This window comes from Raphanus sativus, chromosome 2 (genome assembly GCF_000801105.2).
Source record: "Raphanus sativus cultivar WK10039 chromosome 2, ASM80110v3, whole genome shotgun sequence".
NCBI lineage: Eukaryota > Viridiplantae > Streptophyta > Magnoliopsida > Brassicales > Brassicaceae > Raphanus > Raphanus sativus.
The window spans coordinates 4,905,842-4,930,039 of record NC_079512.1 but is presented as its reverse complement, the minus strand read 5'-3'; the positions used below and the strand labels follow the sequence as shown (position 1 = coordinate 4,930,039).

The 24,198-nt window shown below is 33.4% G+C and overlaps 4 protein-coding genes across 5 annotated transcripts; 1 reads left to right on the top strand and 3 right to left on the bottom strand.

The window, feature by feature from the left end:
• Window positions 1-4,797: 4,797 nt before the first annotated feature.
• Window positions 4,798-5,960, bottom strand: LOC130499225 (protein phosphatase 2C 3-like). Its single transcript, XM_056993268.1, has 2 exons — window positions 5,462-5,960; window positions 4,798-5,360 (listed from the first exon to the last, which is right to left on the bottom strand). Exons 1-2 carry the CDS (start codon window positions 5,687-5,689, stop codon window positions 4,860-4,862), a joined length of 729 nt encoding a protein of 242 aa, XP_056849248.1. The 5' UTR covers window positions 5,690-5,960; the 3' UTR covers window positions 4,798-4,859.
• A 7,840-nt stretch (window positions 5,961-13,800) lies between these two features.
• Window positions 13,801-16,170, top strand: LOC108841153 (equilibrative nucleotide transporter 1). The gene is made up of 2 exons (XM_018613938.2): window positions 13,801-14,471; window positions 15,323-16,170. Exons 1-2 carry the CDS (start codon window positions 13,919-13,921, stop codon window positions 16,048-16,050), a joined length of 1,281 nt encoding a protein of 426 aa, XP_018469440.1. The 5' UTR covers window positions 13,801-13,918; the 3' UTR covers window positions 16,051-16,170.
• Window positions 16,171-16,981: 811 nt separating this feature from the next.
• Window positions 16,982-17,900, bottom strand: LOC108841156 (protein NUCLEAR FUSION DEFECTIVE 6, mitochondrial). Its single transcript, XM_056995545.1, has 3 exons — window positions 17,683-17,900; window positions 17,454-17,572; window positions 16,982-17,263 (listed from the first exon to the last, which is right to left on the bottom strand). The coding sequence occupies exons 1-3, from the start codon at window positions 17,859-17,861 to the stop codon at window positions 17,244-17,246; spliced, it is 318 nt and encodes a 105-aa protein (XP_056851525.1). The 5' UTR covers window positions 17,862-17,900; the 3' UTR covers window positions 16,982-17,243.
• A 566-nt stretch (window positions 17,901-18,466) lies between these two features.
• On the bottom strand, window positions 18,467-24,020 carry LOC108841154 (beta carbonic anhydrase 4). 2 transcript variants are annotated; one of them, XM_056995543.1, is made up of 10 exons: window positions 23,792-24,020; window positions 23,150-23,234; window positions 21,224-21,288; window positions 20,713-20,853; window positions 20,336-20,384; window positions 19,808-19,924; window positions 19,641-19,694; window positions 19,108-19,196; window positions 18,913-19,018; window positions 18,467-18,847 (listed from the first exon to the last, which is right to left on the bottom strand). In XM_056995543.1, exons 2-10 carry the CDS (start codon window positions 23,201-23,203, stop codon window positions 18,680-18,682), a joined length of 843 nt encoding a protein of 280 aa, XP_056851523.1. In that variant the 5' UTR covers window positions 23,204-23,234; window positions 23,792-24,020; the 3' UTR covers window positions 18,467-18,679. The 2 variants fall into 2 exon arrangements, with proteins under 2 accessions (XP_056851523.1, XP_056851524.1); XM_056995544.1 differs by lacking the exon at window positions 23,792-24,020 and adding an exon at window positions 21,374-21,802 and having other exon boundaries at window positions 23,150-23,213.
• Between the last annotated feature and the right edge of the window lie 178 nt (window positions 24,021-24,198).

Below are 24,198 nucleotides of genomic sequence, written 5' to 3'. Positions count from 1 at the left end.
TTTATAAAATTTAATAAATAAAATAATAATAATTTGTGTTAAGTTTTTAAATAAATGAAAAATATTAGTAGCTGCCAAAGATGATTTTTTTTTAACAATTTTAAAACCGTCACAAAAGAGTAAATCATAAATATTAAACACTATACCCTAAACCCATGGACAAAACTTAAACCCTTGGGTAAAAATCCAAACACTAAACCCTAAATTCTTGGATATACCCTAAACCTTTGGGTAAATCCTAAACACTAAATTGTAAACTCTTGGGTATACCCTAAACACTCTCTCTCTCTCTCTTCTCTCTCTCTCTCTCTCTCTCTCTCTCTCTCTCTCTCTCTCTCTCTCTCTCTCTCTCTCTCCTCTCTTCTCTCTCCTCTTCGGTATTCCCCTCATCGTAAACCTTTTTTTTTGAAAAATATAAAATGTAAACATTCTTTTAACTCATCGATTATCTTTTAACTACCACAATTTTTATTTATATGGAAATGATTCCTAGTTTAATATTTTATCATGAATTTTTCTTGGGTGAATTACCAACTAATCATAGTTTGCCAATTAATGTACAATTTTTAAATATAATAAATAAAATAATAATAATTTGTGTTAAGTTTTTAAAATAAAAGAAAAATATTATTAAAAGATGAATTTTTTAACGATTTAAAACCATCACAAAAAATTAAATCATAAACACTAACACTATACCCTAAAACCCATGGGTAAAAATCCAAACACTAACCCTAAATTCTTGGATATACCCTAAACACACACACTCTCTCTCTTCTCTCTTCTCTCTCTCTCTCTCTCTCTCTCTTCTCTCTCTCTCTCTCTCTCTCTCTTCTCTCTCTCTCTCTCTCTGTATCTCCCTCATCGTAAACCTTTTTTTTTTGAAAAATATAAAAATGTAAACATTCTTTTAATTCATCGATTATCTTTTAACTAACACAATTTTGATCTATATGGGAATGTTTCCTAGTTTAATATTTTATCATGATTTTTTGGGGTGAATTACCAACTAATCATAGTTTGCCAATTAATGTACAATTATTTAAAATATAATAAATAAAATAATAATAATTTATGTTAAGTTTTTAAAATAAATGAAAAATATTAGTAGCTGCCAAAAAATGAAATTTTTTTAACAATTTAAAAACAGTCACAAAAGAGTAAATCATAAACATTAAACACTATACCCTAAACCCTTGGACCAAAACTTAAACCCTTGGGTAAAAATCCAAACCCTAAACCCTAAATTCTTGGATATACTCTTAACCCTTGGGTAAATCCTAAACACTAAATTGTAAACTCTTGGGTATACCCTAAACACTCTCTCTCTCTCTCTCTCTCTCTCTCTCTCTCTCTCTCTCTCCTCTCTCTCTCTCTCTCTCTCTCCTCTCTCTCTCTCTCCTCTCTCTCTCTCTCTCTCTCTCTCTCTCTCTCTCTCTCTCTCTCTCTCTCTCTCTCTCTCTCTCTCGGTATCCCCTTCATCGTAAACCTTTTTTTTTTGAAAAATATAAAAATGTAAACATTCTTTTAATTCATCGGTTATCTTTTAACTACTACAATTTTTATTTATATGGAAATGATTCCTAGTTTAATATTTATGCGTGGCGCTGATTCATAGATAATGACCGGACTCTGGAAGGATCTCCCAGAGAAGATCCACCACAAGGTCTCGGAGAATTGGATCAGCGCCACTCTCCTCCTCACTCCTGTCTTCGGTATTTATTTCTTGTTTCTTCTATATATATTTTTTATTTTTATAAAAATCCTTTCGAGAAAAATAAATATATTCACAAACTCTCTCTATAAAGAAAAATATATACAACTTACTGCCAAGAATGGAATGAAACCCATTAGTATTATTCATATATGTCTTTCTACATGTAGATTTCAAAATTATATTTACTTTTTGTTTAAGATAATTGATGATGCATTATGTAGTTAGAGTTAGAGCTGTGCAAATCAAACCAATTATGTAAGCAACCGATGGTAACATTTTTTTAAGAAATGAGTGTCTAGTTTAATGTGAACGTATATTCATCCGAGAATCTCTGATAACCTGTGCCTTGCACGGGATGAGATAATTTTTAAGATATTAAGACGTTAGGTATATTTATTTTGGATATCAGTTTAGTTTTGGGTTGTTTTTGGGTTTTAAGATCCTATGATATAGATACATTCTAAATTCATATTTTTTTTTGTTTATTCGGTTAAAATGGTTGAGATTTTTGGTGTTTTAGTGATAAACTAAAGACTATTTGTATTTGTTTGATTTCATGTTCTTTGAATTTTAGACAATTCTAATATAAACCAATCGTTTCATATTATAAATTATAAAAAAATCATAATAAAATCAAATTTATATAACTGTTGAAGAAAGCTAAGATGCCTATAAAACAATTCATTTCATTACAATTTGGTTAATGGTGAAATGAAGATTTTAAAATAATAATATTCTATATTACGCCTGATTTAGAATCTTCACCTCACATTTTGTTATATAAGTACTAACTTTAATGTGCATATTTGTGTGTATGTAAATTTTTTTTTAAAGTGTTTCATCGCTATATACATATAGCGTTAACTAATATTGAAAGAAATGTTTGTTCATATAACAAATGAAAGTTTTAATTTTTAAACTAAAATTAATTAAATATAAAATATACTTAGTCATTACAAAATATTTTTTTAAATAATGACAATTAAATTATATACATAAATCGTTGTATAAAAATATATACATAAACAATAACATTAATATATCTACACATTGAACCTGCTGAGTTTAATTCTTACAATGTATTAAACATAAGGTCAATGAATTTTAACAATCAAGCATTATGTTTTAACATTTATTTTTCTATTTGGTCTGCGTAAAACATCTTCACAACCTACGAAAAAAAAAAAACTTGAAACTTAGACATGTTTAAATAAAGAAAACGAAATTTATAAAATGTATTCAGGTGAAGAGTAAAGATGCCTACATTGGAGTCAATAAAAACCATTTCAATAGTTAGACCACTACCAGCAGAATATTGCTTCCACAAATAAAGGATCTTAACCATAATCTTCCACATTGACTTGAATAGTTTCAAATCAGACACATAAGTTACCGCAACCATTATAGGAGAATGAGATAAACTTGTTAAGGTTTCGGGTGTAGTGAATAAATAAAATTATGTGGAGCAGTGAGTCTTATATAGGTTTACTAAACCTAATTCAATAAATGTGGTATCTTGGTATAATATCGTATTAAATGAAAAATATTTTTACCTTACCAATCACTCTTAGATATATAAATTTCCATAACAAAAAATGTGAAATATATGACATTTAGTATCATCAATTTACCTTGCTAATCACTCATAAAATATAAATATTGTCCAAACGTTAATGCTAGCCGGTCTAATTCGGGATGGGTAGAATTCATTGATATCGGTTTAAAAATCTTAACCATATTATTAAAATTCATGTGTAATAGAATTGTAGTATTTCATTCGCTTAAAAATTTACGTGTACTACATGAGAATGACTCGTAAAGCATACTTGACAATGGGAGACTGTAGTAAGAACTCTTATAGTTTGTATAGAATGTGTTATCGCTTGTGTCAAACTGTTATTGTTTGTGAAAACAAATGCTACAATGTCTCGAGACCCGTACTTCGCTAAATGCAGAGACTGTCGGGTCAAGAACAGAGTCTGCGGGTTCAACACAACCCACCCGAATCAAGACTTCATCTGTTACTCCTCTCAAAGAGAGACAACAACAACAACGACATCCCGGTGATATGCCTCATCTTCGCTTTAACATGTATCCTCTTCGCCATCTCCGTAGCGGTAGCCATCTTCCGATCAAGAAGAGCGAGCTTATATTAGTTATTTTTTTTATGAAATTTTCTTCTTTTCGTAGATATTTGAAACTTGTTAAGCAAGAAAATAAATATTGTTATCTCTACTTAAAAAAATTGTTAATTTTAATTAATAAAAAGGTCCTCAAATAAATCCCACACAAAACGCCAAAAATACCAAAAATACCAAGGACGAAGATTAATAAAAGGGTTAGATATATACAAAGTTCATAACGTAAACAATTGTTCTCGATCTTCTTCTTCTTCTTCATCTGTATACCATGGAGTTCTTTATATCGTTCTGATACACCATCTGAAGATTATGTTATTCAAACATAGACGGTCATCACGATAATGTCCAGGTTATTAAATAAAAAATATGTTTGAAGATTATGTTATTCTAACAGACCAAACTCATCAATTAACAAAACCGTTCTTGCATGAATTAAAAAGGCAAAGGAACGTGCATGAATTGATAACAAAAACAGATTGTATGAAGTCATTATCTCTTCATTTTATATAGTTGATCATTAATAAAACCTAAGAGAGACTTCGACCAACCAACCTCGCAACTCATCAACTGACCACAAAACTATATATTTACGTGAAAAAACAGAGAAGATACTGAGAAGAAACTGAGAAAAAACTAAGACGATGCGGAGAAGAAACAGAGGCAATTGCGCGAGGTTTATATATATAACTCATCAACACGATTGTTATGATCTTGCTCATGTCTCTTTCTTTTTTTGTTTGTCGATTACACAACTAAAAAAGGCAAAAACGATGGTCCAGAACAAAAAAAAAGAAAACAACCATACACCGATTTAACCGGTTTAACGAAACCGAGATTTTTTTTTCAACTAATGCTTTTTTCCCTTTAGGGTTTGGAGATGAACCGAGGTGCCTTCGTCCCAGTGAAACCTCCACACACTTGACTTGACCCAATGAAAAAAAACAAAAGAATCATATTTAAAAAAAAAAAACGGTGGAGTAATGAGATAGATTAGTGTCAGCTCAAGCAACATGTCTTTTTCTTCTTCTTCTGAGATCAACGACCACGACGCTTACGTTGTCGCTACTATGCTTAGCCAACGCCAGCTTCGTCAACAACACTGACGCCTCCGTGCATGCTTTGTCCGCGATCTCTCCTTTCTTCCCGCTCTTGCTCGACCCCACCACCACCTTCTCATCCTCTTTCCCGTCACTACACTCGTCCTGAGTTTCTCGTCGCCTTCCACGGCCCCCACCTCTTTTGTTAAGATACATGTGCACCATCGCGCACGCCGCCTCGTTCGTCACCACGTCCCATAATCCGTCGCTCGCTAGAATAAGAAACTCATCTTCTTCGGTCCGGTCCGTCACAGTAACTTCCGGCTCCGAACTCACGTATGGTTTCAAGTAATTATCACCTATGGCTCGTGACATGGCTAACACGCCTAAGACTCTTGGACCATCCCAGTATATCACTCTCCCCCCTGCTTCCTGGATCCGATCCAACTTGTCAGGACGATCCGGCTGTTTATTTAAAACACAAAACAAAACAAAAATTAACACCACAAAAAAATAAACAAATTAAGAAAGATATGTTTCTCTCTAGAGAGAGCAGAGACGCTGACCTTGTGATCTGTGGATAGAGGAACTGGTTTTCCATTCCTACAGAGAACTGCTCTGGAATCGCCGCAGTTAGCTACAACGATCTTCTCCGGAGTAACGACGGAGACAACGGCGGTGGATCCGACAGCGTCGCAATCTGGCGTTTGAAGCTCGCAACTGCAGTTAGCGCTCATCACGGTTTCGCCCCAACTAACAACCTCATTGTCCATGCGCGCGAAGCTACGCTCCATTGGCAATGACACACAAGAATCCTCAAAGTGTTTCGCATGAAAACATTGGCAGAAGACGGCAAGAATGACTCAGATCCATTGGCAATATGCTGCACTCGGATCCTCAAAGTGTTTCGCATGAATGAAAAAAAAAAAGGGTTACGTTTCTTCTTATGGAACCAAATAAGGAAACAAAGCAAAGAATTAAATGTTCCGTTTTTCTTAAACTCCCTCACAGAGTGACACGTGGATCCGAGCCTTCTCATGCATTCTCACCAAAATCGTTTAAGGAAAGCCTTAAAAATGCTTCTCCTTTAATATATAGGGGATAACACCATAAATGCGTGGGTAAAATTGTATAAGAAAAATTATTTATAGTGGGATAAACTATTTGATGATTCTGCAAATCACTATATAGTTTCCTACTTTTGTTAGGTAATTGTTCTATTGTCGCTGCATCCTCTGGTTTGCGTCATTGCCATTTTAGATATGTTATTACGTTAACATCGACAATATTGATGATACCTAATTAGTTAGATATTGACTTATTTAGCCGCCAGTGGCATCATTGTCTGAGTGGTTTTCAGTCCAGTTAATAACATATTGGCATTTGAAAATACTAACACAGATTATTGTACTTTGTATGTTTTTGGTTTTATAATTTAGGTAGCTATTGTGTACTCTTAAGGGGTTGAATGGTATCATCTATCTTATTAAAACAGAAACATTCTGTTGGACCTAACATTTATTTTGTAAATTTTTAAATTAAATACACTTTTACACTTTATAGTTAAACATACATTAAATCACTAATGTTTCTTTCTTTATACTACTATCCATGTTTCCAAACAATATACTTATTTCTTTATACTACTATCAATGTTTCCAAACAATATATTTTTATACTACTATCAATGTTTCCAAACAATACAATAAGTAATCTTAGTTATTTTATATCTATCATTTTCTCTTTAAAATTTTGTAGAAACGTCATAATTTCATAAATTGTCAAATAATGAACTTTAAAATTTGGATTATAAGATTACAAATTATGAAAAATTATTACAATTTAAATTCAACTAGATCATGACCCGCTCGACCGAGCGGGAGTCATTTTTTTTTATCTTTGTTTTTACTAAATGTTATACATGATCGCCAATGTGCATTAATATAAAATTTTGATAAATAACAATGTGTACTAATGTGTTTAAGTAAGCAATGTGTTTAATTACTAAATTTGATTTTTAATTTTATAATAACGTAAAATAGATTTTTTCTGTATTATTTAAAATATATAGTGCTATATATTTGTATTTTCAACATTTATCATACAAAACTTACATTGGGGTATTATTTATATGAAAATATGTGTAACATAATATATTTATATATTATAATAAACATATGCACACCCGCACGGATTTTATTTTAAAAATGTATTCTATATTTTTTAGTTTTATGTAGTATCGAGTTTGTATAATTCAATTTTGTGTTTAAAGAACAATATCAAAACTGTATTTCGTATGTAAAAATAACATTTTGCAAGCACGAGTTGTGTCTTTTTATTGTAACACAAAATTTTATATAAAACTTATGTTTTTTGTACATTACGAAATTTAATTTTAAAATAATTATTACGTAATTTCAAAGCGAATTTTATCTCTTAGGTCTAATATATTTTGTGTGTAATGGTTCAAAGCATTTTTGATATATATTATATTTCAGTTTGGTTTGTTTTTAGTATTATTGTATAAGTATAATACTATACAATATTACTATATTCTATACAATATATGAAGCTATGTGTTATTTGTTTTAGAAAGTAGATTAGGCCCAACGTAGTTATAAGAATAGTCATATCTTTATGTATGTGTCTATGACTTATCTACCTAATGTTATTCGTACTAATAAAATTAATATGGCCAATGAAAATATACTGATCAATTTAAAATGAATTGTATAGGGTAATTATAGAACGATTAATATTTTTAGTATTCTTAGTATATATCTTATTTAAATCGAGATGTAATAAATGTAAAATTATATATGGAATATGGACAAAAAGAAGAATTGTATTTAAAGAAATACATCAATGCAAAGTTAGACTATGGTACGTATTATATATAAAGAATGAGACATTTAATTTAAATATATGAGGTCCATTTTTAAAAATCCACCTAGAAGAAGTTGTAATGTTCTTGTTTTAATAAGATAGATTAGATTACATATCGGTCATCCATCAGTTCAATCGGTTAGTCTCGGGTTTTAGTGATTTTTAATATGAATATTTTAAAAACAAAAATTGAATTGTCAGATCTCCGGATTAACCGGTGTTGTCACAATCGGGTTGAATTTAAAAACACTGATTTAAATGCAAAAATATTTTAAATACAAACTCTTTAAAAATTACCAAGATATTTGTTAAGTTATTAGTGAAATTTTTCATCGTAAAATATTCTGCGCTTCAAAAGCGCGGATCAAAATCTAGTAGTAATTATTTTCCAATATAATAAGCGTTATAGCGTTTTTTTTAGTTTAAACTATTTTTTACTCGTATTTCCCGACATGTTACTTGGTAATTTCGTTAAACATTTGTTGATGAATGGTGAGGATGATCTCAAGAAGCCAAGTTCACCATACCAACTCTTATAATTCAAATAGTCACTTATAATTTGGACTTTTATTCTTGCTAAACGCTTATAATTTAGACTTCATATTTGAAATCCTACGTATAGTAATTTTATATCTCTCGCAACGTGTTAAAATTGAACAAGACTAGCTCCATTAATTTGTCACTTAAAAAAAAAAATATGAAAGCATAAAATCTAAGGCTCTAACTGGTGACCAAGAGAACAAAGGGGAATAGGTAATTCCTATTTATTCTTTAAACTTGACACCATCTATAAGGAATATGAATAATTAGTTCTTCTTTGTTCCTTAAATTGGATACCATTTATAAGAAATATTTTTCCTTCAATATTCCTTTGCATTTCCTTTAATTTAAGGAATCATAGAACAAATCTATTCCTTATTAAATCCGAGGAGGAACAATAGAGAACATATATTCCTATTATTTTTTTCCTCTGTGTTCCATTAGTGGTCGTTCCCATTATTCTTTTAATGGTCACCAGTTAGAGCCTAAGAGTGCTGCAAAACCATCTATTCTATTGAAATAGAACATGATCTATTGAGAAATGTTATATCCAACTATATATTTCATTTATTTAAGGAACTATTTTATCAAATTAAATTAATATTAAACCTAAATATGATTTAAAAATTCAAATATAAAAATTATTTTTTTTCAAAAAAATAAAACAAAAATATATCCACACTTTGGAAAATGGACCAAAATCTAGTTACACATAAAAATTCTTTTCAACCGGCTATATATCAGAAACCAAAATGAAAATAGATAACGAGATTCTCAGTATTCTGAACTTATCCTATCTATCTTATCTAATTTTATTTCCGATCCAATACTAAAGTTTGATCAGTCTATTTTAATCAACTTTTTCCGATGAAACTGAATCTCGTTAGCTTAAAAGCTCTTTTTCTGTTTTATTTGGAAAAGCTTAAAAATTACAAAATATATCATATCATTTAAAACATTTTTAAGAAACCATTAAAATTCCAAAATTTATCTTATAATCTTCTGTAATTCAACCTTTATAATATAATATTTTTTGTATAATGATACGTCCCAGATTGGTTAAGATCTTATTGGTAGAATGTAAGCAACTTTTTTTTTCATCAACATAAACAGATTCAATTAAAATTCTACTAATCAAATTGGAAATTAAGAGTCTATATGAACGACGAAAATAGTTGTTTTTCGTGATGCGGGCAAGACTGTCCGTTCTTGTATTTTATGTCTTTGAAATATGAATTATCCTTGAGTGAATCAAATTCTCCTTCAAATGCTTAATATCTTTTAGATAAGAAACAACTCTTATTTACTGCTACTACTACATCACCAGTTTTTGATAACCTTTTTAAAACTAGATTATCTTTATACAAATATATTTATCTAGTATATATCCAAAATTTCAGGTGTTTAATTCTTTACTTGCAAAAGTTTTCTTCCCCAATAGATGAACCCTTGGATAATTGCTCCCTCTATATATAAAACATATATTCCATTCATATGGTAGGACAATGTCGAGGAATAGGAATACCTTTTGGTTTCTCCTTTTTAAAAGACGTGGGAAACATTCAGAGCCACAAATGTAATCCCAGATATAATAATAGGAATAGTTAACCTACTTACTATTATAATTATACTGAAATCCTCTAAGCCGAGAAATCTTATGATGTAATCGCAACCGACAACAATATTTCTTGGATCAATACTTACTCATTACCATCAATACTTACTCTTTACCATCAGGTCATCGAGACATTCAGAATGCACAATCACCATCGATGTTCGCTTGTTACTTTTCCAACCGGTCCATTAACATATGTTATGTAACTAAGAGCGAAAAAAAAAACTAAGAGCATCATTAAGATTGATATAATATTCGAGACTCTATTTAGTGGTATGATACCTACTTAGAGTCTCTAATGAATATAATATTAATAGTTTTAATTTTATTAAGATTGATAATTAAATTTCAAACAAAAATAAAAAACAAAAAGAAGAATAAATAGTATCAAAGTCTCTGTTATGCTATGCTACACTATGCAACGTTTCTTTAGGATGGTACGCTTCTTCTTTCTCTCTCATCTGTTTCTATTATTTTTAATATTTTTATGTCAAGAAATGTATGTAGAGATTCTCACTGCGAGTGCTTTAAGAGCACTAATATTACAGGTTTTTTAAGGAGTTTTAAAAGGAGAGGAGTCTACCAAATGGAGAGAAAAGAAGAAGAAATAAGGAAGAAAGGAGCAGATAAAAAAACTGCAACCGTCTGTTTATGTCACTATTCCGCGAATCCCACGACACGTTGCGGTCCGCAACTAGTACAATTTTAATTTTTTTTTTAAAGAAAAAAATGAAAAAAAAAAAACTAAAGAAACCCTGTGAATTTCTGTGGATAATGTTGCTGTAAAAGCATCCGCAGTGATCTATAGTTTACACAGTTTCTCAAACAAAAATTTTAATATTAAAAAAAAGATAAACCAATAAATAATAGACAAATGGCAGGTGTCTCTTGTAACTTTGGAGAAAATCTTGTCATTAAGAGACGTTCTCTTGTCTCTATCATCAGTTTACTTATTTTTATGTCTTTTTGAATTATTTTCATTTATAAGAAACCCATTAAGAACTTCATCAATGCTGTCAATCTAGGATAACTAGTTGTAAAATTCTACATACATACTGCTTATCTGTGGGGAAAATAAAACCTCATTATATATCTTCCTCTTGAATTTAAATCCATTATGTATATATGTTTGTATTTAAAGTTAATTATGTAAACTAATGTGTTGATGTGAAGATCGTTGTGAAATCATACACACGTGTATAAGACGGTCAACGCCCTGTTATAATTATAACGCCCATAAGAGCATGATTATTAGGGGTTCTTTAGACGGAGTTCTTAACAGAATACAAGAAACCGTCCTAAGAACCCTCCAATAATCACGCTCTAAGACCATGATTATCGCAGAAACCCATTAAGGATTTGTTAAAAAAAAATTTCCTTTTTGGCTGATTAAAAAAAAAAAAGCATACCAATTGCGGATTGTCGCATGTCGGTGGAGCCCGTAAACAGTGCAAAAACTCTCCCAAAACCGATCCTTATTTCGTGACTTTGTGGGCTGGTTTTAATTTTTTTTGTGGAATCCACGCGTCAGTAGAACCTACACACAGTTCAAAAACCTCTTTTAGAAACTCCCGATATTTATGCTCTAATAGCCTAAACATGATCTATTAGTTTGGGTGGCTGAAGATATACACCCAAATAACGCTTTGTTTTAAAAAGGCCCATTATATAATCACGATCATCACTTCCATATGAAAATTCTCAAAACGCAGCGGTTTCTCTCTTCATTGGTTTCTTGAAATCAACCTCTGGTCCCTTCGTTGAACAAAGCATAAATCCACTTCCAATAAAATAGAGTCTGCACAATGCATTCAGGTTGTTGAAACAAACCACAAAAGGTTTCATCAACAAATCAGTTTAAAAAAATGAACCTAGGGTAAGTCGGAACGCTAGTCCAACCTTAGAAACAATGTATTCGATGATATTCATGTGATGTCATATGCTTTCAACTCGTGTGCGCACAACTTGACTATGATAAAAGAGCTATGTTCACTTGACAATATCTGATCGATAATATCGGATAATATGAAAACTATCCAGCTTTTTTTTTAGCTAATATCATTAGAAGTTATTAGCACGAAGGTTATCCAGAACATTTTTGATTGTACTGTCTTTGTTCTTATCTAATCATATCTCAAAACATCTAGATCTTTCTTTCATAAGGTAATCCTCAGTTATTTAAGTACATCTTGTAATTGAATAATGTAAAGAGAATCAAGTGAAAAAAATTTCTCATGATATTAAAGCTAGGATCAGAGCTTTCATAAACCTTCACAGGTTGCTGTCATGGAAAAGCTCCAGATCCTTATCTTTCTCCTTCAAATCTTTCAAATCCTTCAAATTAGAGCTTTAATAAACCTTCACAGATGATATCATGGCTGAAGCTCTGTTACTATTAATTGTTTTTTATCTTTGTCTCTAACTTTCACAGGTGTTGTCAGTTCTTTAATCACTTCTCCAAAATCAAAATCTTGATGTCTTTGTCATCGAACAAGTTCCGTCTTCTTATCTCTGTCGCGGGGAAAGTTCCATCATCAACACTGACATTGTCCAAAAAAAAAATATTCAAAACATTCTTAATCGTTCTGTCTTTATTTTTATCTAGTTCTATCTCAGAGAATCTAAATCTTTTTTTCCTCTGTCATTTAAGGATCTCTTGTAATCAAATAATATAAGGAGAATCAAGTGAATAAAAGTTCTCATTACTGACTCAAAGAGTTTTTTTCCAAATAGATCTTATGTGGTTTGTTTTCAACTCCACTAGGCAAGTGAAAGATCAACAACATACTATCTTAGTATAATTTTGACAAAAACACCATTTTCCATTGATGCAATATTGAAGATTCTAGTAAATTGTTAGAAAGTTTGACATACTCTGCGAAGGTTTGTATATATGTTTTTGTCACAGTTAAACAGATTATTATCAGTTTTTCAAAATGTCATAACCGACGCAATATGTTGTATTATTATCACTTTTCAAAATTATTTAGCATTTATTTCATCATAATTAATATTAATAATAAATTAATTTAATTTTATATTTCATATTAAAACTTATCATTTTCTAACAGATAGAAAATAAAAACTGCGTTTATCTTTCATCTCTTAGCAATAACTCTTTTAACACTTCATTTTTTTGTTAACTACATTTTTTGAAAAAAAAATATTGAACTTTTAATTATTTTAGTTTGATTTCTGTTAAAACTATAGTGATAAATAACCACAATAACAAATATAAAAAGAAAATAAGTATATTATGTAAAATTAAAATAATGAGATATGGTATTGAATTGTATCAAACAAAGCTAGTCACTACTATGAGGTATAAACTTAAATGTGTATTGAATTATCAAGTGGAAGAAAAGAATATTTTCTATGAAATATTAAAAAGAAAAATAAGATGTTACCAATTATTAACCATTGTAGATATTAATAATATACTGTATGTTGTGTGTTCAACGTGCAACCCAAATCTAAAAAATTTACTTTACCAAGACAATAAATAATTTTTTTTGCTCCCTTCGTTTCTTAAAGAGTGTCGTTGTTGTGACATTTTTCACACAGATTAAGAAAGTTGTTGAAATATATGTAAGTTGTAATTAATTATACCTTTTTGACCAATAGTATTTTAGATAAATAAAATTATTTATAAAATCAATGCAGTTTGCAATTAATTTTCAGCTGAAAGTTAGTATAATTTACATTGGAATTGTAAAGTGACATTCTTTGTGTAACAAGAAAATGAGTTCAGAGTGATATTTATTATGAAACCGAGGGAGCAGTCAAAAAAGTAAAATAATATTCAGCACTATTATGGATGTCCCACTATTATGCGTGTAAGCTAACCCTTGCGGACAATTGGCCATCTCCTCCCACCAATAATTGCTTACCCCCAACAAACGACACCGTTTAGACGATCGCACAGTAGACAAAACCACACCGTTCAACCAAAGTCAACGAAACAAATCTCCAAACTTTCCTAATGGGCTCCGCCGGAAAACCCGAAGAAGACATCTCAACCGACCCGGAAACAGGACCCGAGACTTCCCCTCTCCTCCACCACAACCGATCAACCTCCAAAGCCCCTCAAGACACCTTCCACTTAGCCTACATAATCTACTTCACCCTCGGCGTCGGCTTCCTCCTCCCATGGAACTCCTTCATCACCGCCGTCGACTACTTCTCCTACCTCTACCCCTCCACCTCCGTCGACCGCATCTTCTCCGTCGTCTACATGCTCGTCGGCCTCTTCTGCCTCCTCGTCATCGTCGTCTTCTACGCCCACAAGAGCCTCGCTAGCTTCAGGATCAACCTCGGCCTCTCGTTATTCGTCGTCTCCCTGCTCGTGGTCCCCGTCTTGGATCTCGTCTACGTCAAAGGGAGGGTCGGGTTGTACGTTGGGTTTGATATCACCTCCGTCGCCGTTGGTCTCTCCGGTCTCGCCGACGCGCTTATGCAGGGTGGGTTGATCGGTGTTGCTGGTGAGATGCCTGAGAGGTATACTCAGGCTGTTATCGCCGGAACTGCTGGCTCCGGTAAGAAAGTCTCAACCTTTAACAGAAAGTCTCAACCTTTTGTTGGATGTTTGTTGACTTAGAAAGGTTTGGTTTTTAGGTATTCTTGTGTCTTTGTTGAGGATCTTGACTAAGAAAGTTTCTACCTTTAATAGAAAGTTTCAACCTTTAGTGAATGTTGTTAGATTGTTAACTTAGAAAGGTTTGGTTTTTAGGTGTTTTTGTGTCTCTGCTGATGATCTTGACTAAAAAAGATTCTACCTTTAATGGATGTTGTTAAGATTGTTGACTTAGAAAGGTCTGACTCTTAGGTGTTTTTGTGTCTCTGGTGAGGATCTTGGCTAAGAAAGTTTCTACCTTTAATAGAAAGTTTCAACTTTTAATGGATGTTGTTGTTAGATTGTTAACTTAGAAATGTTTGATTTTTTAGGTGTTATTTTCTCTGTTGAGGATCTTGACTAAGAAAGTATCGACCTTTACTGTTAGATTGTTAATTTAGAAAGGTGTGATTTGTTTTTAAGTGTTCTTAGTGTCTCTGTTGAGGATCTTGACTAAAAAAGTTTCAACCTTTACTGTTAGATGTTTGATTTTGTTTTAGGTGTTCTTGAGTCTCTGTTGAGGATCTTGATTAAGAAAGTTTCAACCTTTACTGCTAGATTGTTAATTTAGAAAGGTTTGATTTGTTTTTTTAGGTGTTCTTGTGTCTATGTTGAGGATCTTGACTTAAAAAGTTTCAATCTTTACTGTTAGATTGCTATTTTAGAAAGGTTTGATTTATGTGTCTCTGTTGAGGATCTTGACTAAGAAAGTGTCTACCTTTACTGTTAGATTGTTAATTTAGAAAGGTTTGATTTTTTTTTTGTTTTGTTTAGGTGTTCTTGTGTCTCTGTTGAGGATCTTGACTAAAGCAGTGTATCCACAAGATCCTGATGGATTGAGAAAAAGCGCGAATCTTTACTTCGTTGTGGGGATTGTTGTGATGGTGATCTGTGCTGTTTCCTACAACCTAGCTCACAAGCTTCCAGTGATCAAGTTCCATGCAGAGCGTAAGGCTCAGGTACTCAAAGAGAGTCAAGAGAACGGTTCTATGACTGGACCTATGTGGAGGAAGACGCTTTGGCAGATCGTGACTAGGATCAAGTCTCATGGCTTCGGGATTGTGCTTATATACATTGTCACGCTGTCCATATTCCCTGGATACATCACTGAGGATGTTCATTCTGATTTTCTCGGAGATTGGTTCCCTGTCCTGCTCATTGCAGCTTTCAATGTCTTTGACCTTGTTGGGAAGTCGTTGACTGCTGTTTACATGTTCACGGATGAGAAGATTGCGGTTGGTGGGTGCATTGCTAGGCTGTTGTTTTACCCTCTCTTCTGGGGATGCTTGCACGGTCCGATGTTTCTGAGGACCGAGATACCTGTAGCGTTGCTGACGTGCTTGTTGGGGCTTACTAATGGGTACTTGACAAGTGTTTTGATGATTCTGGCTCCAAAGTCTGTTCCGTTGAAACACTCTGAGACGGCAGGTATTGTGAGTGTGTTGTTCTTGGTTATTGGTTTGGCCTCTGGGTCAGTCTTGGCTTGGTTCTGGGTCATTTGATTCTTCTAAGAATGCTTTGTTTATTTTTCTGTATTTGTATTCTTTAAAGTTTCAAGAAACTAAGCTTTCATTAATTTGTGAATCGTTTGCTTTTTACTTCATTAAGACTCTTATTATACCCTTCTGTACATCAAGAACACAAAAGACTCTAAGCTGAAAGCAGACAAAAGTATTAAGTGTAATGAAAGTTCCAAGGATTCTTCAGTTTGATTCTCTGGTGATCCTAGATGCTTTTGGATGAACAGTCCATCTCTTGTTGTTGTTATCAGCTGTTCAACTACAATCCAGTTTAGAACTCTGAGAATCAGAGACTGATGAACCCTACTTAACGTCTGCATCATCAGGGCCTTTAGATTTCTTCATACCTTTCTCCAGAGCCATTTCAGTGAACTCCATAAACCAGTTTGCAGCTTCGTTCTCTAGCTCCCTTCACTCTGCTGCTTTAGGACAATCCGCCTCTTTGTTCTACTTTTCTCATGAATGCTGGATTTCAAGCAGGATGGAAGACTTTTCTTCTCTTGGTTTCTGATTCTCAGTTCTTGTATTTATGCTCTCTCTGCTTCAGTGGATGTGATTCTCAGTTGTTGGGAAAACATCAAAGAAGACTCGAGAGAGATGCGACATTCTTGAGCAACAAGTTTAAACCACCTAGCTTAGTGTGTTGAGCCTTCCTAGCAGATTAGTATCTTTCAAACGTTTGATCACCATCTTAATAAGCTGAGACTCCTGTCTAAAGGAAGCCATCTTCTTCGAGGTGGACAGATTGAATGCAACGGTGAGTTGAAAGGTGATTAGCACAAAGTCAAGTCAATTTCATGTGTAAATAGCCAATTTGAAAAACCACATTGTGACACAGATTCTGTTGGTTGAATGTTACAAATTGGTTTGACTGGTAGTTCTGGTGAGATTCGGACTAAACAAATGCGTCAAATGAAATGGAAATCGAACTCTTTCAATAGATAATCTTTAGGTAAAAACTCTAGCAAAGTTTATTTCCCTCAGCAGAATTGTTGAAGTAATGAAATCATCCAACTGAAGATGACACAACAAAGGAGCTCTTCAAAGAGAAATGTTATCTGAAACCTTTTGGGGGACAAAAAAAAAACTGCAGACCACCGATGATGAAATGATGAAAAGGGTTTCTTGGGATCTGACAAGTAAACCCTGGAGGAGTCAAAAACTCGCAGTCCATGTTATAGTGTCGTTCCAAATCCTACAAATATCAAATGCATACAACATTGATTAGTCAATGTGCAAATTGACTTAAACACAATTCTAGTCAGATATGAATATACCACATAAGGTTCTACTCTCTTGCATTAATGGCTACGAAAAGGAAAGGTAAGACCAGTCTCACCAACATACAGAGAGAGAGAGAGAGAGAGAGAGGGAGTAAACAATACCTTCAGATAAGCAACCCCAGCTCTGATTGCTAAGAGACAGCAACGAAGTGAGTAAAGCTGAAGCAGTAACACTATGTAACGGTATAAGCGACATCCCTGCACTCAGTTCCACTGGGACCCTAAGGAACAACACACAAACAAACCCTAATTTATACATTTCACACACTAAAACCCTAATTCTTGAGTGGCAACCACGGATCTATTCGCTTAAGGTTCTTGAAGCTTAAACCTGGAGGATGTGAGCCTACGAAGTGAGGAGCGAGATGAAGATGATCCGTTCGAGAAAGCGAATCCAGCTGATTTTCCGACACTCGGACCAGAAGAAGAACGAGCGAAGAGTGTTCTCCCTGTCGTCGATGATGACGAAGATAGCTTATTGAGGGCCCTTCTCACGCCGTTGGCCGCCATGTTTCTTCAACTCCTTTGCTTCGCCCTTCAAAGACTTCGGGCGACGTTTTTGGGATTTTACGATGGTGTGGGGTTGGGTTTAAGTTCGGGTCGGGTCGGGTCGGGTTTAGATCTCGAATTGGTGTGATCCATCAAAAGCCTTATTCGGCCCATACTGCAAACCAACCGAACTGGTCCGTAAATATTTAAAAACCAGACCGCTTTTTTTTTCCTTGGCTTCGGAAACAGTCCGGTTAGAATTTCGTTCAACCGGTTAGTTACCTGGTCTTCTCTTATTTGAGTGTCTTTGTCATTTCAGGTAGGCTTGTTTATTTCAAGAATTGGACCTGAAACTTTCCTTTTTTTTAAATGGATGACTTAGGTACATTGATTGCATAGTAGAGTCAGCTTCCCGTTATGTACATTGCAAGGTTAGTCTTCAGAACCTCGAGACCTAGTGTGGAAGCAGAAATGCTTGGAACTTGGAAGAGTGTGGGAATCTTGTGGTGACATGAAGATAGAGATAGCTAGCTCGAAGATTTTTTCTATTTAAGTATACGCGTGGCATTGTCTCTCTAAAGAATTTATTGCATACACAGAAAGAAAGAGATACATAATCAATCCCCTGATAAAAGTAACCAGTGAGGTACTTCTTGATTTGAACAGAAGTTTCAAACGTTGTTCATAGTTTTATTTTTTACAGCTTTTTGAAACAGAAGCAGCAAAAGTTGGAAGTTTGAAATAATAATAAAAGAAGTTGAGACCAGAATCAACATTTGAGAACGAGGAAAAAGATGAGTCAAAAGCTTTTCGTGAGAAAGACAGCAGAGAGTATATGTTCAAGAGAAGGCATAAGCTGGAGTGGTCTTGAAATCGAGCTCCCATAGATCAAACGTGCCTTTCACGAAATTGTAGTGAGCTCCTCTTATTGCAAGCGTGTTCTTCACCACTGCAGCTCTCACAAACGGGTACGAAAGCAAGTTCCCAAGCGACACATTCACAGCTTCCTGCATGACACAAATATTTATTAAACATAATTAAATAACACATCAATCATAAGAACGCAAGTTACCTTCTCACACATGTTGCACTGATCGTCGTAGCTTAGGTCTTGATTCTCTTCCTTGATCTTGTTCCTTGCTGGTGCACCTATCTTCACCCAGTTCTCTATGAAGTCACTGCCATTTAAAAAAAAAAATCCGCAAGTATATTATACTAATCCTCTCTCTTTTGCCATTATTTCGATGCGCCAAGTCAAAAATAGTACCTCTGAGTTGGTGCAGCATCATCTTCAATGGACATGAGTCCCTTAATGCCACCACAACAGCTATGTCCTATCACCACAATGTTCTCCACCTGCCCAAAAAAAAATGATTATTAAAGAACTGTTTGACCGTGATTAAAAATAGTTGCAACTTGATGCATTTAGACCCATATTTCCACTTTTTTTTTTTTGATCAAACCCATATTTCCACATTATCCAAAAGGATTCTGTCTTTTATATATTTTTATTTTTTATAAAAAATAATAGTGGAATGCAATTCCCAGTGGAAAAAAAAAAAGAAAAAGGTTTGGTGTATGCAATAGGGACAAGTGCTACAGTGCTGTGACTAGACATCAACTTTTTAGGTAAGAGCCATGTGCAAAAACGCATCAAAAGACTTTTTCAAAACCAAAGTTTTGGCATAATCGAAAAGAGGTAAACTTATGATAACTGATTAGAAGATAAGCAAGTTTCCTTATTTATTAATTAAACGCTGCAAGCGCCTTATCGTTTAAAAAGGAGGTGTCTTTATATACCTTGAGATGTACAACTGCGTATTCAACGGCGGCTCCAACTCCCGAATGTCTCTTCTGTGAAAATATCAAGAAAGCTTTTAGCAGTTAGTTAGTTGTTGTGATCTCGGACCAACTCTTCTTTGATGTAATTTGAGTTAATGAAATGGTTATGTTTTTGTTTATGAAACCTGGTCGAAAGGTGGAACCATGTTAGCAATGTTTCTGACGACAAAGGCCTCGCCAGGTTGGAAATTCAAAATGTGAGATGGACAAACTCGAGAATCCGAACAAGCGAATACCAGAAACTGCAAAAAATGAAAATTCAAAGTTTTCAATAAATATCAAGAAAACATAAAGTCAACAAACATCACAGTTGGATTAAAAAAAAAAAGAAGCTTTCATACACCTTTTATTCCATCTCCATTATTAATCAAACTTTTCTTTAATTTTAAAATATAAACTATTAATTATAAAAACCGGTCCAAACCAGAAATCATTTCTTTTTTTTCTTCCAAACCAGAAATTTTATATTCGTTACAACTTTGACTCTGACAAAGCAACCCCGCTTAGACCGTCCCCAATTAAATCCATTTACATAAACCTAACTTTGAGCCCGACAAAGTGATTAATCAAGCTTTATACACTAGTTATACGTCAAAAGCCATCAAACGAAAACGAGTAAATGAAGACATAGATAAAGACTTTAAAGTTGAAACCTTTGGGCTCTGACCCTTGGCGAGATCACTGAAAAGAGCATCATTCTTCCTGTAAAAATAAATAAATAAAAGCAATTTATATTTCATTAAATTCAGAGATCAAAAAATTCCAGAAGTTTTGTTTTATGCATAGATACTAACTGTATCTCACTTTTTAAATCTTACTATGAAACCCACTAATACTTTTAAGCACCTTTTAATAACTTTTATTAGCACTATCCGATGATTGAAGTGGAAAATAAAATGGGTCCCAAATTAAAACCGTAACACAAGGGGAAAATAGCGTATATAGTATATACTAATAAAATTGTAGATTTTACGTCATTAATTATTTAAATAAATAAATAGAAAAAAAAAGAAAAGAAAAAGACACTCACAGGTATTTTTCGGTTTTGAAGTGGGTGAAACCGGATTTGATGCGTTCAACGGCGTCGTTGTTGGAGGAATCGAGCTCCTTGAGCTCCTGAGTCAACACTTTGATCTTCTCCGCGGCGACGTTTCCCAGATCTGTTTTCTTACTGCTCAAGTATGGAAACAAAAAAAAAACGCGTAAAAATAGAAGTAAAAAGGGGAAAATAAAGTAAAAGCGTGATGGACGGCTAGGATCAGTCGTACGCGTACGACAAATCCTAAATGTCGGGGGTCAGGGTCATGCGAATTAAAACACTCGCACAGAAAATCAAATGACCTTTTTTCTCGATTCAACGTCTAAACTATTTGCACTAGAGAATAATAATTCAGAAAATAATCAAACGACGATCGATTCATGTAATGAAGGTTAACAGAAGAAAAAAAGCATTGATCGGTGAATATGGCCGACACACTCTGTATGTAATGATTGTCTCTGTCTGTCCTTTGAAGCAGAGGAGAGAGAATGTTTGGTCGTACCTGAGAAGATCGTTCAGTCCTTTAATGGCGGCTTCGTACGATTCCGTGGCCATCTCGTCTTCTTCCTATTTAATCAAAAAAAAAACAATCGGTTAAATTACAGAAGCTTTGGACCTGTGAAGCTTTGGGATCTGAGGAAGACGACCGAACCTTTAGCGTGATGATAGGTTCAAAAAAGCAGAGGATAAAATGTTCTTATGGAGGAATGTAAAATCACTTAATGATGCTGCTATCTCTCTCTATGATGTAGATGTTGATGAGAGAATGGGGTATTTATAGACTTGAGTGATCCTCCATGCCTCAACAAGTCTTACTTTTTTTGTTCCCAATTTTTTTTTTTAATTTAAAAATAAAACTCCACAAAAATGGGAAGACAAGTGATTTTAAAGTTAAAATATTAAAAACTGTGGGGCGAAATGGTGATTTATGAATAATGTAGGGTTGTTGTGAACATGCCGAATTTAATGAGTCTCCCCCCTATATTCTTATTCGTTTTATCAGTTTGCACCTAATATTGTATTCTCTGTGGAGTAATGATTATATATTCCAATATCAATCCGGTCCATCCTCCTCGTGTTCCTATTCCATTTGGCGCAAAAGTTTTTGTGTTAGGTATCAAAATTTTCCTTCGTACACAAGACTAGAAAATAATTAGAACACTAGTATTTATTATTCTAAGAAAACTGAAATTAACAAATCTAGTAATAATTTTTAATACTTATTTTTAAGTAATCTGGAATTTTGGATATATTATCTACACCAGAGTTTTTAGTCAATTCAGGCAATCTGGGTACTTTCATATACTTTTTACTTTTACTGTCAGTTGCTGTCAAGTTGTTTTTGACTATTGTTTAGTTTTTCACATTTTCTTTCTCCGTTATCAATTTTATTGATTCCCCCCCGCCCCTCTAATAGTCGGTGATATCGTAGCTTCACTAAGGATGAATGTTCCACCATTCCTGGCCTAATTCACAAATCATAAGCACGATTTCAGTTTTAGAACAGTCTATTTACACTTTATTGTGGATTTAAGTGTAAATTTTATCAGTAATCATTTTGATTACTTTGGAATTTTTTGATAATTCTATTTAAGAAATTCTGAGGCAATTATCTGAAATTTGCTAAACTTTATATGAAAGTTATAGTGAAACATGATAGAAATTTGGAAACCTAAGTTGAGTCCCCCTTATGGTCTATAAAAGACTATAATAACAACCTAGTCTAGTTGTTAGAAAAATTGTTTTACAGAGTTGTAAAAAATAGGAGTAGCTATTTATTTTTGACCATAAAACTGATTTCGACTCGAAGTAAACTTTAAGTAGACGCAGAACGCAGTCACACAGGGAAATAAATAGCCAATGGTATTCGTCTTTTCCGAGGGGGCGGTGGCCAATGGCAAGGAGGATAAGGTCAACGAAGGCAAGCTTATATGCCAACGCGTAATGTTTTTTAACGGTTTAACCGCACTCGCCAGCTAACAATTACGCGTCAGCATTTTGCATTATTATTGTTATTTCGGGGTCAGCTTCGTCACTGGTGTATGGGTGCACTGTGCACAATTGTATTAAACTCATACTACCATAACTATTAAATAGCTCTATAGTCTTTCGATGTTAAAACAAAAAAAAATAGCTCTATAGAAAACAAATGCTTCAAGAGTTGGTCGACCCTTGTTAATTAGGCAAACTTAGCTTCTTAATTTCGAAAATTTGCATTGCATAGAATATACGAATACCAAAAAGGAATATACGAATTTGCATTGCTCTTTTTCAAAAAAAAAAAAAATGAATACTAACAAGGAACTTCTCAGACTGCACTTATATAATAAGCTACTTTATTAACATGTAAACGTTATTAGTATTTTCTGTGTTAACTTGAGAATGTGAAAAAAAAAAAAAACTTGAGAATGTGTGTGACTGGACTTACTGGAGAGGTCTTAGCGCAGCAGAACGTGAAACATTTGCCGAATGTGGGAGCCATTAATTGATCTGCTCTTGCTTCTTCAAGCGTTCTGTGCAAATACGTTTTGGTTCTATTATTGTTTATTTAAATAAAATAAATTAGAGATAAAGTCCCATTATATTATTGCCTACATTATTGATCACTGGTCACGTCGGCATTCATCTTTTTCTATTCATAACAAACTTATATGTTACTATATTTGAATTAAAAGTATGCGATAGCCAAATGTCGAATATTAAAACAGGTAGATGCTCCATAACTGGAATGGTTCTCGCCTCTTTAGTTTTTTATATAAATTTTATACACATATGCAAGCTTTTTCTTGGCTTAACCTGCTAAAGAACAGTAAGCTGACCTTTCATTAGGACTGAAGGGTCCACATATAAGATGTTTATTAGTACATTATCGTTTCCATGGAAGTTATACTCCACTTTGGGAAAACAAATAGCCAGCTAGCAATTGAGAGATCTAACTCTAACAAACAACATTTATAAACACCCCTTTTTATGTTTTAACGGATTTGATATTGCTAGTATGTTAAAGAATAAGGTGATAAGAAAAAGAAGAAGATTGAGCAAAAAAATAAAAGAAGAAGATATAAAATACCAAAGGGTTAGGGATGAAGGAGATGCAGAACTTTATTGCTCTTTGTTGGCCAGTTGATAGCTCCTCGAAAACATCTACGGGCGATGACGATAATGCAAAAAGATTTGGGAACTGAAATAAGAAAAATTCAGCAAAAGGGAAACTGAATTTGTACTATTTTATTTGGATATGGGTTTGGATTTCGATGTTTTAAGGAATAATGACGACCGTTCGAGCAGTGTAGGGGCTTCTTTACGGGATAGAGAAAGCGAAAGGTGATTGAAGCAGGGCTTCTTCTTCCATTTATTTTATTTTTATTATTAGGTTTTATCTAGTAAAAATCACAATTTGCATATACCAGTTATACTAATCTAGTAATACAAGATTATCTCATAAGATTTTCCCAATTTCATATATTTTCTATTAAT

What these genes read in the sequence shown, in the direction of transcription:
- LOC108841153 (XM_018613938.2), top strand. Translation starts at nt 13,919, where the DNA reads ATGGGCTCCGCCGGAAAACCCGAAGAAGACATCTCAACCGACCCGGAA. An exon ending in CGCCGGAACTGCTGGCTCCG is followed by an intron (nt 14,472 to 15,322) that starts GTAAGAAAGTCT and finishes TGTTTTGTTTAG; the next exon opens with GTGTTCTTGTGTCTCTGTTG.
- LOC108841156 (XM_056995545.1), bottom strand. Translation starts at nt 17,861, where the DNA reads ATGGCGGCCAACGGCGTGAGAAGGGCCCTCAATAAGCTATCTTCGTCA. An exon ending in CGTAGGCTCACATCCTCCAG is followed by an intron (nt 17,573 to 17,682) that starts GTTTAAGCTTCA and finishes GTTGTTCCTTAG; the next exon opens with GGTCCCAGTGGAACTGAGTG. An exon ending in CTGGGGTTGCTTATCTGAAG is followed by an intron (nt 17,264 to 17,453) that starts GTATTGTTTACT and finishes TGATATTTGTAG; the next exon opens with GATTTGGAACGACACTATAA.
- LOC130499225 (XM_056993268.1), bottom strand. Translation starts at nt 5,689, where the DNA reads ATGGAGCGTAGCTTCGCGCGCATGGACAATGAGGTTGTTAGTTGGGGC. An exon ending in CTCTATCCACAGATCACAAG is followed by an intron (nt 5,361 to 5,461) that starts GTCAGCGTCTCT and finishes TTAAATAAACAG; the next exon opens with CCGGATCGTCCTGACAAGTT.
- LOC108841154 (XM_056995543.1), bottom strand. Translation starts at nt 23,203, where the DNA reads ATGGCTCCCACATTCGGCAAATGTTTCACGTTCTGCTGCGCTAAGACC. An exon ending in GCTGCGCTAAGACCTCTCCA is followed by an intron (nt 21,289 to 23,149) that starts GTAAGTCCAGTC and finishes TTGATTAAATAG; the next exon opens with GAAGAAGACGAGATGGCCAC. An exon ending in TTCAAAACCGAAAAATACCT is followed by an intron (nt 20,385 to 20,712) that starts GTGAGTGTCTTT and finishes TTATTTTTACAG; the next exon opens with GAAGAATGATGCTCTTTTCA.